Here is a 13,455-nt window from a genome sequence, read left to right as displayed (position 1 = left end):
TTGGGGAGAGTCCAAAAATTACTTTCCTTTGACCACCTTCCAGATGGGAAGAGGAGCATCTCTGGGTAGAGGCAGAGATGGCTTCTCAGGGATGACCTCTGACCTCAAAGCCCTCGTAGACGACAGCTTGACTCCGGATGATGGTAACTTGTCGGGAATCCCTCTCTTCCTCTTCAGGGGAGACGCAGCCGTTGTTCTTTGTCTTGAATTATAATAAGCGGTGCTCTCCCAGGGAAACCCCGTGAGCTTCCACAGGAAGGGATCGTGAATCCCTTTTGCGCCACCCTAAGGGATCATGAATCCCTTTCTCATGACCCTAAGGGACTGTTGTGACGAGAACCCGCAGGAACTCTGTCACTGATTTCTGATGTAAGCCTCAGTAATCGTGTCGTGTGAACCAACAGGGGTTCACGAAAACAGAAGCATGATCAGAACCTATATCATAGTTACCAGTAGCGAGAAGGAGACCGTTAGGCAGCAGGTATCCCTCAGGGTTTAGGAACCTCGGTTGATTTCTTAACCCTCTTGCCTGTGGGAGGATTCCCGGCAGGCAAGATCGGCGCAGGCCTACCCTTCGGGATAGGGTCTGGGCGTTGTCACGTGAGCGACAGACACCTCTGAGGCGATGGAGACCTTTGAGACTGGAGAGACTGATGGGTCTCTCTCCTTGCATGAATGTTACCCCAGGAGATATGACCTGCAGCCAAAAAAGGAGATGGTACTTCGTCCGAGGACGAGGTGACCACAGGGGTGTGGAGAGTTTGGTTCCTCAAGGATGGCAAACCGCGAGAACCCTCTCTCGAATGAGACGTAGAAACATTAAGCGCTGGCGCTTGGAAAGCATCGCATGACGCTGTTCTGTCCCATGACGCAGCACAAGAAAGAGCTGGGTCAAGTAGTGGAAAGCCAGGTGGGGGAGCAACAAAGGATCGTGAACCATGATCGCGCGACCTATCAGAACCCACGCAGCGAGGAACCTCGTCGCTAATACCTGTTGGATGGAAAACAGTATGTGGGCTGTGAGAACCAGAGGGTTCAGCGTAATGCTGGCCGTGCGAACGCTCTATATGACGAGAGTCCGAAGACTCTTCTTTCATAAAGAATAAAACTCTTGGTGACGAGGGTCACGAAAACCAGCAGGTTTAGCATGATCGCGTGAACCCCTAGAGGTTGCGCGACGAGGAGAGAGCCCCTGCTACGAGAACCTAGAGGTTCAGCGTACCGTTCGGCACGGGAGCCTACAAGCTCAGCGATACCGATGTTACGAGACCGCAAAGGTTCAATGTAACGGGAACCGCCGTCTCCCTGCCACGAGACCCCGAAGGGTTAGCGTGACTAAAGGCACGAGAGCCCAAAGGCTTAGCATAACCTGAGTTGCGAGACCCTGAAGGGTCAGCGCAACAAGAAACTGAAGTTCCCCTGTCACATGACCCTGAAGGGTCAATGTGAATAAAGGCACAAGAGCCCAAAGGCCCAGCATAACCTGTGTTGCGAGACCCCGAAGGATCAGCGCAACGGGAAACTGAAGTTTCCTCGTCACGAGACACCGAAGTGTCAGCGTGACGAGAGGCACGAGAGCCCAAGGGCTAAGCGTAACCAGGGTTACAGCGTAACGAGAAACCAAAGTTTCTGTCATGAGACCCCGAAGGGTCAGCGTGACTGATGGCACAAGAGCCCGAAGGCTCAGCGTTGTGGAAAAATTAAAGTTATAGATGGGAAAAAATACAAATTATTTTTTTTTTATATCTTGTAGTTTTATACTTTTTACTAGAATGTTAGTTTTTCATATTTTGGTCCTTCAACATTGTCTTATATTCTTTTTTTTACAGCAGTGGAGATGGCAACTAGAATTGCAATCAAGTAGAGAAGCATTTTGCAGACACTTCACTGTTCTTAAAGACAGAAACCTAAAGTGTGCAGGGATTTGAGAAAAACGGTTGTGACTTAGCCTAGACAGTGGACAGCAGTACAAACATACTCTGTGTAACCTGTTATCATTGTTATTATTATTATTAGTATTACTAGCCAAGCTACAACCCTAGTTGGAAAAGCAGGATGCTATAAGCCCAAGGGCTCCAACGGGGAAAAATAGCCCAGCGAGGAAAGGAAATAAGGAAAGAAATAAATGAGAATAAATTAACAATAAATTATTATAAAAACAGTAATAACGTCAAAACAGATATGTCGTATATAAACTATAAAAAGACTTACGTCAGCCTGTTCAACATAAAGCATTTGAGGAAACTTTGAACTTTTGAAGTTCTACTGGTTCAACTACGCGATTAGGAAGATCATCCCACAACTTGGTCACAGCTGGAATAAAACTTCTAAAATACTGTGTTGTATTGAGCCTCATGATGGAGAAGGCCTGGCTATTAGAATTAACTGCGCGCCTGGTATTACGAACAGGATGGAATTGTCCAGGAAGATCTGAATGTAAAGGATGGTCAGAATTATGAAAAATCTTATGCAACATGCATAACGAACTAATTGAACGACGGTGCCAAAGATTAATATCTAGATCAGGAATAAGAAATTTAATAGACCGCAAGTTTCTGTCCAACAAATTAAGATGAGAATCAAAAGCTGAAGACCAGACAGGAGAACAATACTCAAAACAAGGTAGATTGAAAGAATTAAAACATTTCTTCAGAATAGATTGATCACCAAAAATCTTGAAAGACTGTTAACCCAGAGAATTGTTGGAGTGACATGAACATTCCTCTACCTTATAAACACACTGTGCACTTGGTACTGTATAGTGATCCAGCAATAAGTAGATTCCGAACACTGATGCAGTGAAACAATTTAGACATTTCTGGTAATCATCAAGTTGGCTTAGTTTGCCAAATAAATTGTGAATAGCATTCTTTATGTTAAAGAAATGACTTATTCTGAATCTTATTTTTTGTGTGTCTGACTTTGCAATCAAGAAGGGCATCAAAAAACTATTATAAGGGGTCTCGACTCTTATCCATTTTTATGGGTGTAGAATAACTGTGACATACCGTGTTTCACCGAGGACTGTAACCCTTTTTTTTTGGCTTTCCGATGTAGAGGTGAGAATTTAAGTCAGGTCCAATGTGTAACCTTGTTTAATATTCCCTTTGATCTTGATGCAAGTAATCATTCCAATTACATTGGAATTTAGCCAAGATATGTATACTGTCTATAATATTTACTGTGTATTTTCTGGATTGAATCCAAAGAGGCTCTGCCTAGATAAATCTGGGTTGCTGCTTCTGGTTGTTGGAGACACATACCGTCTCACTATTTTTTTTTCTCTCAAAATAAATATTCCTTTTATTTTTGTAAACTTTTTTTTTCCCAGTACGTCATGTGTCCCTTTCTCGGCCACTAATTTAGTCTTTTTTCTTTGGTATCATTGTTTTTTTTCCCCCCATTTTTTTTTTTTTTTGGTTTCCTCTACTAATGTTTAGTACTTACATAACCTGAAATCCGCTTACCTCTGAATAATATTATGCAACTACAGTTCTAGCTGGGTCCCCTCTCCCAGTATAAACTCAAGAGGTAGAGCCCAGTGCTCCATTCTCTTGACCCGGTTACCTAGATTTTTGGGTATTCCACTGTTTTACCTTTTAGTGTAGTGAACGTTGGAGTGTGGTTGGCATTCGGACAGTAGGCAGTTTAGGTGCTACCTCTGGCCACAGTCCGCAAACTACTACAGCGTAACCAACGTTACGAGAGCCCAAGGCTCAGCGTAACTGAAACCCGAAGGTTCCAAGTCCAGCGTTGACAGAGGCCCGAAGGACTCCCAAGGTCATGAGAACCCGCAGGATCAACATGACAAGAGCCTGAAGGCTCACGATCACGCCAGCCCAAAGGGTGATCATCACGAGACCAAGAAGGGTCAATGCGAGGAGAACCAGCAGGTTCAAAAAGATGTTTCCTCACGGCATGAGGATGAGAACGTCCAGGATAGAGAGGGGTCGCATACCCTTCCATCCTGTGATCCTCCAGAGAGGAACGCAGAGCAGACTTAGCCCGAGGGGGAGACTGATCCAGCTCTGAGATACCTCCTCCGCAGGGAAGGTTTGTTCTCCTGAAGAGAACCTTGCTAAGACAAAGCTCTCCCTCCACCCCTGAAGGAGAACCATAAGCGTAAGGGGACCGCTGCTGACCAGAGGCGGTTCTCTCTCGCTAACGAGAGACTCGTACCCCGAAGGAAAAACCTGCATCGGAGAAAGCTCTGTCACCGCCCCAGGTGGATCAGCAAACTCCTAGGCGTCGGAAACAGACTCAAGGCCTGACCGATGAGCTGCAGCGCCTGTGACAACCCGCAGCTCTAACACAAGTTTTCTCTCACAAAAGAGATGAAAGTTCTCCCGAAGGAGGACATCGCCTGGAACAAGCTTTCTCCCAGCCATATGGGGAAAAAGCGTAAGCGTATAACATAAATTGGTTACTGAAAAATCTCTATTGCGAATGAAAGGAAGTCCTGAGAAGTCCTCCTGAAGGAGGACATCACCTAAGACAAGCTTTATCCCCACTCTATGAGAAAAAAGCGTAGGTATAACAGTCTCTCGCAAGCGGGAGAGAAGTTCCCCCAGAAGAGGGAAGAGGGAACAAGCCTTAGACTTGCTTCCCCCCGACCCCCTTCAAGGGGAAGAAGCACAGTTTTCGGCCATGAGATAGCAGAAGCAGATCTCGTCGAGATGTCAGCAATACTTCCCAAAAGAGGGAAGGTTGCTGAACGGCTGAAGAAGGGAAGCTCTCCCTAGGAAGAGGAAGCAACACAACTTCTAGGGAATTTAACACTCCCTCGTAAGAGAAGGTTCTCCAACCCCTGGAGGTGAACCTCCTGGCAGCACCCTGTCCATCCCATCAACAAGCCTTGTTCAAGTTGAAGGTTGGCAACGAATGCTCCCTCGTAAGGTGGGCAGCTCACAAGCTGCCACAGGTAGTGCAGGACATTGACCGGAGCGGCCGAAGCCATTGGCCTTGCTTTCTACGTCGTTGCTATCTATAGAAAAGAAAATAAAAGTTGTAATGAATTAAAATTCATAACTCCACTGCATAAAATGAACTATTCGGGGAATAAGTCACCTTACTTGCAAGAGAATTCCTTGAAAGGGAGGGGAGAAATTAGTAAAGCACTCGCTCCGCCAGCCAAGGAAGGACATTAGCCCATCATCGGAAAGTGAAGTGGAATAAGAGTTAAGTTAAATTATAAAGTTATAACTTTAACTCAGGTCGTGAAAAAAAAAAAAACGCGCGCACACACACACACACACGGCACGGTAGGGCAACCAAACCAGCGAACGGGAAAGGAGTAAACCTGCTGAGGAACTGCCGGCCACCAACGCAGGTGGGGGGGAGGGGGGGCAGAAAGGTAAAGGAGTAGTAGTATAAACACAATGAAGACTCCCTTACGGCAGAGACCGCCGGATACGCTGTCAACTGTAATAAAGTATTTAACACCATCCAAGTGTTTCCATATATACGTACATACTGTACACACATATATATGTATAAGATAAAAACACACAAAAGAATAAACTAAACATAATAACAATCAAGGCAAGTCTTTGCGGGAGAGAAAGGTAGCATGTCCGTCCTCTACCGAGCCATAAAGTAAAGCGGTTACTCAGCCGAGAGGTGTGAGTAAGCGGGGTAGCCACTCTACCCCACCACCCCACCTGCTAACTAGCAGATGGGGTAGTTACTGCACACTAAAAATTATCATGGCTCGTCTTTCAGCTACGCCAAAAGTATATATCCCTATAAATAGCGGAGGGTTTGTATTTGCGCCAGAACAAACAAATTTTTCAGAATCAAAGATGAGTGTCAAATTGATAAATAACAAGCCAATAACCCTGATCAGAGTGTGGGACCCAGTTAGGATGACTTAACATAACCTTTTTATTGCCTAGTTGCTCCTTTACCAAACAGGATGAAAAAAAAAAAAAGTCATCGGCAAGTACTGTCAGATTAATGTTCATAAAGGATTTTTTTTTAGGTCTCGATACGAATGCTGCTCTTCAAAAACTAGAAAGCTAGTAAGACTCACCTCTCAATAAACTGATATGAAGATCTTGAGCGAGATACACAACGGGAGTGTGTAGTGCTATTCTTGTTGTTGTTGTTATTGTTATTGCGTAAATAATATGGCCTTTCATGACCTTTCACAAAAGTATGACAATGTGTTGGTAGCAGTATCAATTCTTCAACCTGCAAGAGGAATAAAAGTAAGTATTGCATAATTCAAAGCATTTTCAATAAATACAAAACTAAGCAAAAACCATCAGAATAATGAAGTTACATTTACAGAGACTGCAATTAATCATAAAAATGAAATTATAATATGAATGATTTTTCACCCAACATGACAAATTCATTGATAATTTGTATTTTTCCTAACGATACAAACCTTAGCTATTAATTTAGGGGTATTACTTTCGGTGAAGCTCAAATGACGAGCTATTAAAATTTAGCGAGGGTTAACTACCCATACCGCTAGATTGCGGGGGTAGGGGGGTAGCTTGCTACTTCTCCTGCTCACACACCAGTGATTTAGCTCACTTTCCTTGGAGGTAGGACTTCAAGGGGGATAGGGTTGCCGGGCAAGTTTGTATAAATAGCTAAGGTTTGTATGGCTAAGAAAAATAGAAATTATCTACGAATTCGTCATTTGTTCCGTAACTGGAATACAAACCTACGCTATTCATTTAGGGATGACTCACTCATTAGGAAGGTTGGACGTCCCTGCCAATATGGCTTTTGGCTTTACCCAGGGGCTCCTCATCTGTGTATGTCAGTAATAAAAAATAAGGAGTACCTGCACCTCTCTAAAACCTTGCTATGCAAGGTCTGCGGCCTACACAAGCTGTGTGTTGAGATATATAGAAGTTTGACCGTCCAGGTAAAGTTATTTCTTAGTCTTTGGAGGGAAAAACCGTTGTATCCAAGACTTTCCCAATATCACTTCGCTAGGGTATGGGGACGCAACAGTATTACTTTTAATACAAGGTACACAAGGGAACATGGTTTACCTGCAGTGGTTTGAGGTCAGCTGTGCAGAGAACTCAGGATGTTGCTTTCCTCAAGGGAGGAGAGGATGAAGAAAAGAGTAAGAGCCAGTCAAACCTTTTCATTCACGCAGACTAAAACTGGGTAACAATGCCCTCAACCTTCTGCTACTTGTCCAATAAGGACCTTGAGGTCTTAAACCAGCTGTTGTGCAGCCACCATGGGACCGATAGAGAACGTATCGAGTCTCCTGTGGGTCACGTCTTACAGGTAGTGGGATGTGAATGTGGTCTGACGTTTACACACCCCAGCTTGAAGAACCTGCGTTACTGAGAATTTTCTCTTGAATGCCAGGGACGTAGCTACGCCCGACATCACGAGCTCTGGGGCGATGGTGTTCTTGGTGACCCTCCTCTTGGTCCTTCCTGTACTGACGAATAGGGCATGCACACGAGGACGGGCTGCAGCTGTTCCCTTAAGGTACAGCCTCAAACTCCTCACTGGATAGAGTGGACAGAGTAAGAGATGGTCTGGGTCATCTGTTACAGAACAAAGACTTGAAATCCCAAATGAGTCGAATCGTGGTTCCGCTACTCCCGGGTTCTGAGTCTTAGAAATAAACTCAGGGACGAGACTGAACGTTACCTCTCCCCATCCCCTTGAATGGGTGATGTCGTATGAGACCATGAAGTTCAGCAACTCATTTGGCCGAAGCCAAAGCTAGCAGGAACACCATCTTTCGAGTCAGGTGGCAATCGGTTGCCTGGCATAATGGTTCATAGGGAGGTCTCTTAAGAGACCTGAGAACTAGAATCACGTTCCATGAGGGAGGTCTGACTTCAGTCTGAGGGCTGGTAAGTTCATAACTCTGTATGAGTAAGGAAAGTTCTAGCGATGAAGAAATGTCCATTCCTTTCAGTCTAAAGGTGAGGCTTAAGGCTGAGTGATAGCTTTTTACTGCCGAGACTGAAAGGCGCATTTCTTCACGCAAATACACAAGGAACTCCGCTATTGCTGGAACCACAGAAGACTTTCCACTTTGCCTGGTAGACTGCTGCCGATGACTTTCGCAGCTGTCCAGACATCCTAATTGCAACTTGTTGCGAAAATCCTCTCCGAGAGAGGAGATGCTAAATAGTCTTCAGGCGTGAAGTCATAGCGAAGCTACAGCTTTGTGGAATATGTTGGCATGTGGTTGTTTGTGTAGATTGTGTCGTGGAGGGAGTTCTCTTGGGGGCTCCGTTAGGAGTTGCAGAAGGTCCGGAAACCATTCTGCGTGACGCAATAGCGAAGCTATGAGGGTCATTGAAAGATTGACCGATGTTCTGGCCTTGTCGAGTACCCTCCTCATCAGACAGAACGGGGGAAAGGCGTAAACTTCGATGTTGTCCCACTATTGTTGGAATGCATCTTGCCAGAGAGCCTTGGGGTCTGGGACTGGGAAACAATACAATGGGAGCCTGAAGTTCAGAGCTGTTGCGAAGAGGTCCACTGTCGGAGAACCCCACAAAGTCAGGACTTTGTTGGCTACTACATGATCCAAAGACCACTGGGTACTCATTATCTGAGATGCTCTGCTCAAGTTGTCGGCGAGCACATTCCTTTTGACCGGAATGGAGCGTGCCAATAGTGGTATCGAGTGGATCTCGGCCCATCTCAGTATCTCTATTGCTAGATGGGATAGGTGCTGCGAAAAAGTACCTCCTTGCTTGTTGATGTAAGCCACTACTGTGGTGTTGTCGCTCATCACCACCACCGAGTGGCCCGCCAGGAATTGCTGGAACTGTTGAAGGGCCAGAAAGACGGCCTTCATCTCTAGGAGATTTATGTGGAGGTACTCTTCTGACTCTGACCAGAGGCCTGAGGTCGCGTGGCGCAGCACGTGGGACCCCCACCCTTTTTTTCTTGAAGCATCTGAGAACAGCATCAAATCTAGGGGGAGGAAGAGAAAATCCACTCCCTTTCGTAGATTCTCATCCAACATCCACCACTCAAAGTCCATCAGTTCCGCTGATCCTATGGGGATCTGGATGTCCGGGGAATCGTGAGTCTAATTCCACCGGGACTTGAGTCGCCACTGGAAGGATCTCATCCTGAGGCGACCATTCTGAACTAGACGGGCCAGTGATGAAAGGTGACCGAGAAGACGTAACCACTTTTGGGCTGGAAGTTCTTTTCGTCTGAGAACAGGTCTTGCGACCTTTCTCAGCCTTGTTATCCTGTCCTCTGATGGGAAGGCTTTGTGGAGATTGGTGTCTATAATCAGGCCTAGATATACCAGTCTCTATGTAGGAAGCAGGGATGACTTCTCAAGATTTACCACGATCCCCAGATCTTGGCAAAGTCTCAGAAGTTTGTCTCAGTGTTGAAGAAGGGTTGACACTGAGTCTGCTAGGATTAGCCAGTTGTCCAGATCGCGGAGGAGACGGATGCCAATCCTGTGTGCCCAAGATGACACTAGGGCAAACACTCTGGTGAAAACTTGAGGTACTGTGGAAAGACCGAAGCACAGTACAGTACCTTGAACTGGTACCCTGTTGTCTAGGCTGAATCTTGAGTATTTCCTTGAAAACGGATGAACTGGGATCTGGAAGTACGCGTTGTACACATAAAGTCCTGAGGTCTCACCGCTAGTCTGACCGTGTCTGCTGTCTCCATGCTGAACAGTTTGTTTGACAAACTTGTTCAGGGCTGAGAGGTCGATGACTGGTCTCCAGCCTCCAGACGCCTTTCTTACAATAAAGAGTTGACTGAAGAAGCCTGGGGACCCATCGAGGACCTCTTGGAGAGCGCCCTTCTTCAACAGGGTCTGGACTTCTGCCCAAAGGGCCTGCCCCTTTGCTGATCCCATGGCAAAGGAGTCTATTGACACTGGATTCCTGGTCAGGGGAGGGAGAGATGTTATGAACGGGACGCGATATCCTAGAGGAATCACGGAGATTGTCCTGCGATCAGCCCCTAGTTGCTTCCACCTGTCCGAGCAACTTTGTAGGCATCACCCCACTGGTGGAGAAGCAGGGGGGTGCCTATCCTAGCATTTGTGGCCTCGGCTGCTCCCTCTAGGATTTTTCCCTCCCCTGGAAGACTTCTTGTCTTTCTTGTCCTTGACAGGAAAGGGGCTTATTAGACACCACTGTCTTGGCTGCTGTTTTTGTTGTTGTGGTCTTGGTTGGACGGGACTGCTGAGGCGCTGGAGGTTTATAGGGCTTGGATGTCAAAGCCCTATGGAGGACGGAGTCCTGATGAGCCTTCCTCCACCTCTCAGCAGCAAGTTCCACATCCTTAGGCTCAAACAGGTGGGCTCCCGCAAGAGAAGAATGTCTCAGCCTAGTTATCTTGACGTTGGGGACCTGATGGTGGAATCTCTCAGACACCGCATCTCAATGTTTCAAGATGGTGTTTGCCCACAAGTTCAAAACTTGATGGGCAAGAAATTCGATCGTGCAAGTGCCTGAGAGAAGGAAGGTCTTCATTGCCTTCCTGGTACGCTCCTTGGAGAAATCCACAGTTCGTACCAGGATTCCCTAGGTCCCTAACCAGATATCCAGCCACGAAGTAGCCTGCATCGCATACTTTGTGACCTTTTCCTGATTAAGGACTTCTGCCGCTGAGAAAGAGACCTGCCGGCTGGAGTCTCTCTCAAGAGAGATCCCCTTAGTTAGCTCTTCAAGAGAGTGGTGAAGAGGAAGAGCTGGACTGGGCTCCTACAGGATCTCAGAGTACCTCCTCTGTTGTACACGAGGAGGTGGGAGGAGCTTCTTGGTAGAGCCGGAACAGTTGGAGGCGGCAAACTAGGAGAGCTGTTGGGTGATCTTAGCCCTGGCACCCTTCAACCCTCGAGACCAGGGCAGGGCTGCACTGATCTTTGAGGGTTACTGGATGCCGAAGACACGGCCGAAGACCGTGTCCTTGCCCTCCCGAGAAGGTATCTCTGGGTCGAAAAACCCGTTGAGAACCCTAATAAGAGCCAGGACCTGCCAGAATGCATGTTCCGACTCTTTTTGCTCTCCTTCTGACGTTGGATTGCAGCGAAGTCTCCATCTTCCATCCCCGCGAGCTCTTCCTGGGGTGGGTCGTGGGCATCCCTCGAGTGGCTGGCTGTCTCTGTCTTTGTAGTCCTGATAGAGGACTTTGGCAGGGTCTAGGAGTCTTTGGATTCCTTCCGAGGATGAAGATAAGACTCCAACATCGAAGGCCTGGATGTTGTGTCCCTCCTGATCTCTGACGGTGGGGAACTCTCAGCGTGAAGGGAGGTTTCCTTCGACGGTGAACTGGAGGAGGGCCTTTCCTCACGCGACTCCCTTGGTAAAGGGGAGGTGGGAGAGTATCCCTGGGGAGATACCGGAGGGACTAGCCTTGATGGCCTCATCGGAGTCAGTTTCACCCTCGAGGAAGTGACCGCGTCAGAAACTCCTCTTTTCCTCTTCAATGGGGTGGAGGAAGCCATGGTCCCGTGTCGAGAGTCTAGAGCTATAGGCTGCTCTGATGAGCGGCCAGACAGGGCAGGATTGAATGCCTGTGCTACAGCTCTGACAAGGGCACTGAACCAAGGCTGCTGACTGAACGAAACACTGTCAGACAGATCCCCTGAAGGGACAGGGGCTGATGGTTCCCTACGAGGGGGTTACCGTGATAGGTGAGTCCGCCTTAGAAGAAGGCAATTTCGGGATCCTGAACCCCTCTGGTGATGCCTATTCACTTTTCCCAAAGGGCGCGCTAATATGCGTTTGCGGGGAGGGGATTGAGGCGATGATGACCTGGTCGGGTGTAGCTGCAGTGCACGTACCTGTTGACGTGCGCGGGCGAAAGTTGGTACATGCGCGGGCGTTGGTTTGCGCACGCGAACGAGTGGTGGCGCACTGGCGAGTGGTGGCGCACTGGAGAGTGTTGGCGCATGCGCGGGCGAGTGCCGGGCGTGCATGTCCTGGTGTGTGCGCACGGGAGAGACCTGGTGCTTAGGAGAGAGCTATCGTGTAGGAGCTCGCTAACTTGCATGCGAGTGCTGGCGCACAGGAGAGATTTGATGCACAGGAGAGGGCTGGGGCATAGGAGACCGTGGGCGTGTAGGCGCAGGGCGCACATGAGTGCTAATGCGCAGGAGAGTGCTGGCGCGTAGGAGACTGTAGGCGCACAGGAAAGCGCTGGCGCGTAGGTGCAAGTTGCAGCTGCCGTATATGAGGGCGAGCAAGTGAAGGGGCGCGCCGAAGCGTTGTAGAGCGCTGATGTCCTGAAGGAGGTTAGCGAACTACAGGGCAATGGTGCACAGCTGCGCACTTCGGTAGGGCCTCAAGAGGCTTTACCGGGAACAGGAACGGTGATGGAAGGTAAGCAGGTCTGATGGGTGGTAGGTCAGGAACTGGGATGTGCTCTTTGAAAGGGCAAGCATCCACCGATGGAGATCACGAACGACCTGCAGAGAGGTCCAGGACCGAGGTCGGAGGACTAGTAGCAGGTCCAGTGATGGTCGAAGGTCGAGGGTCAGATGACTGCAGCGGAGGCTCCTCTGCAGGTGAAGGCTGCAATGGCGAAGCAGAAGAGCCGAAGAGGCGCCTTTTCACCGATGGTGAAGGGAGACCTCTAAGGCGAAGTGGAGGGCGACCTTTCCGACGAAGGCGCCCTCTAGGGGCGTTGGATCAGCAAGCTGACCGTACACCACAGCAGTCCTCCGAAGAGGAGTCTCTATGAGTGAACTCCCCCGAGGGTGAGTAACACTTGCAGGATAGACAGACGGACTTAGTTTCTCACCGCGTAGGATGTTCAGGAACGGGGAAAACTAAGTCGGCAGCAACCACTGGAGAGTCTGGAGGGGCAGAGGAGTCGGATAAGGTCATAGGCAACACCTCTGACACCACAACGTCGACAAGGGCCAGAGGATCTACCTCTGACGGCGACGATGACTGCTGAACAGTAGCACCCTTGCAGATGATCTGCAGCAATGCGTCCTTGGAGGGCGGACCCGAGAGCCCGAAGTTCGACCAAACCTGTAATAAAGGAGTTAGTGACAAGGCCTCATCCGGGGGAGAGGTGGGGCCGCTACGCTAGGGGAAGCAACACCATCTCTCAAGGACCCGGGTTGGCCAACATTAAATTGGTCTACACTACTACTCGATGGTCTCTCGTAAGAGACCAAACGAGTAGGCGCTTCGGAGGAGGGTCGGGAGACGGAAGAAGAGGCCTTGGGTTTTCCTCCCTTCGAAGGAGAAATATCCCGCTTAGACTTCTTCCGCCGTCGCCCAAACCTCTCCCACTTGGAGGAAGACCACTCCCTACACTCATTACACTTATTATCACAATCACACCGTTGACCTCTGCAGGTTGGACAAAGGGTGCGGAGATCTGTCTCAACCGCCGACATAAATGTTCCATAGGGCCAGCCAGTGAGTCCAGGGCAGGTGTGCATGGTTGCAGAAGTCAACTCACAAACACAAACACCAGAAAAAAGAAAAAGCAAAAACAGATTAATGG

The 13,455-nt window shown here is 48.4% G+C and overlaps 1 protein-coding gene across 3 annotated transcripts in view; it reads right to left on the bottom strand.

The window, feature by feature from the left end:
• LOC137658557 (F-box only protein 33) overlaps nt 1-13,455 on the bottom strand; it is a 64,406-nt gene that overhangs the window by 39,296 nt on the left and 11,655 nt on the right. For all 3 annotated transcript variants that reach the window (XM_068393444.1, XM_068393442.1, XM_068393443.1), the window contains exon 2: nt 6,032-6,192. In XM_068393444.1, coding sequence (XP_068249545.1) covers nt 6,032-6,192 — 161 coding nt within the window. The remainder of the gene's footprint in view (nt 1-6,031; nt 6,193-13,455) is intronic.

This window comes from Palaemon carinicauda, chromosome 19, assembly GCF_036898095.1.
Source record: "Palaemon carinicauda isolate YSFRI2023 chromosome 19, ASM3689809v2, whole genome shotgun sequence".
In the NCBI taxonomy this organism is placed as follows: Eukaryota; Metazoa; Arthropoda; class Malacostraca; order Decapoda; family Palaemonidae; genus Palaemon; species Palaemon carinicauda.
Note: the sequence above shows the minus strand (reverse complement) of the source record. Positions and strands in the feature narration are given on the sequence as shown.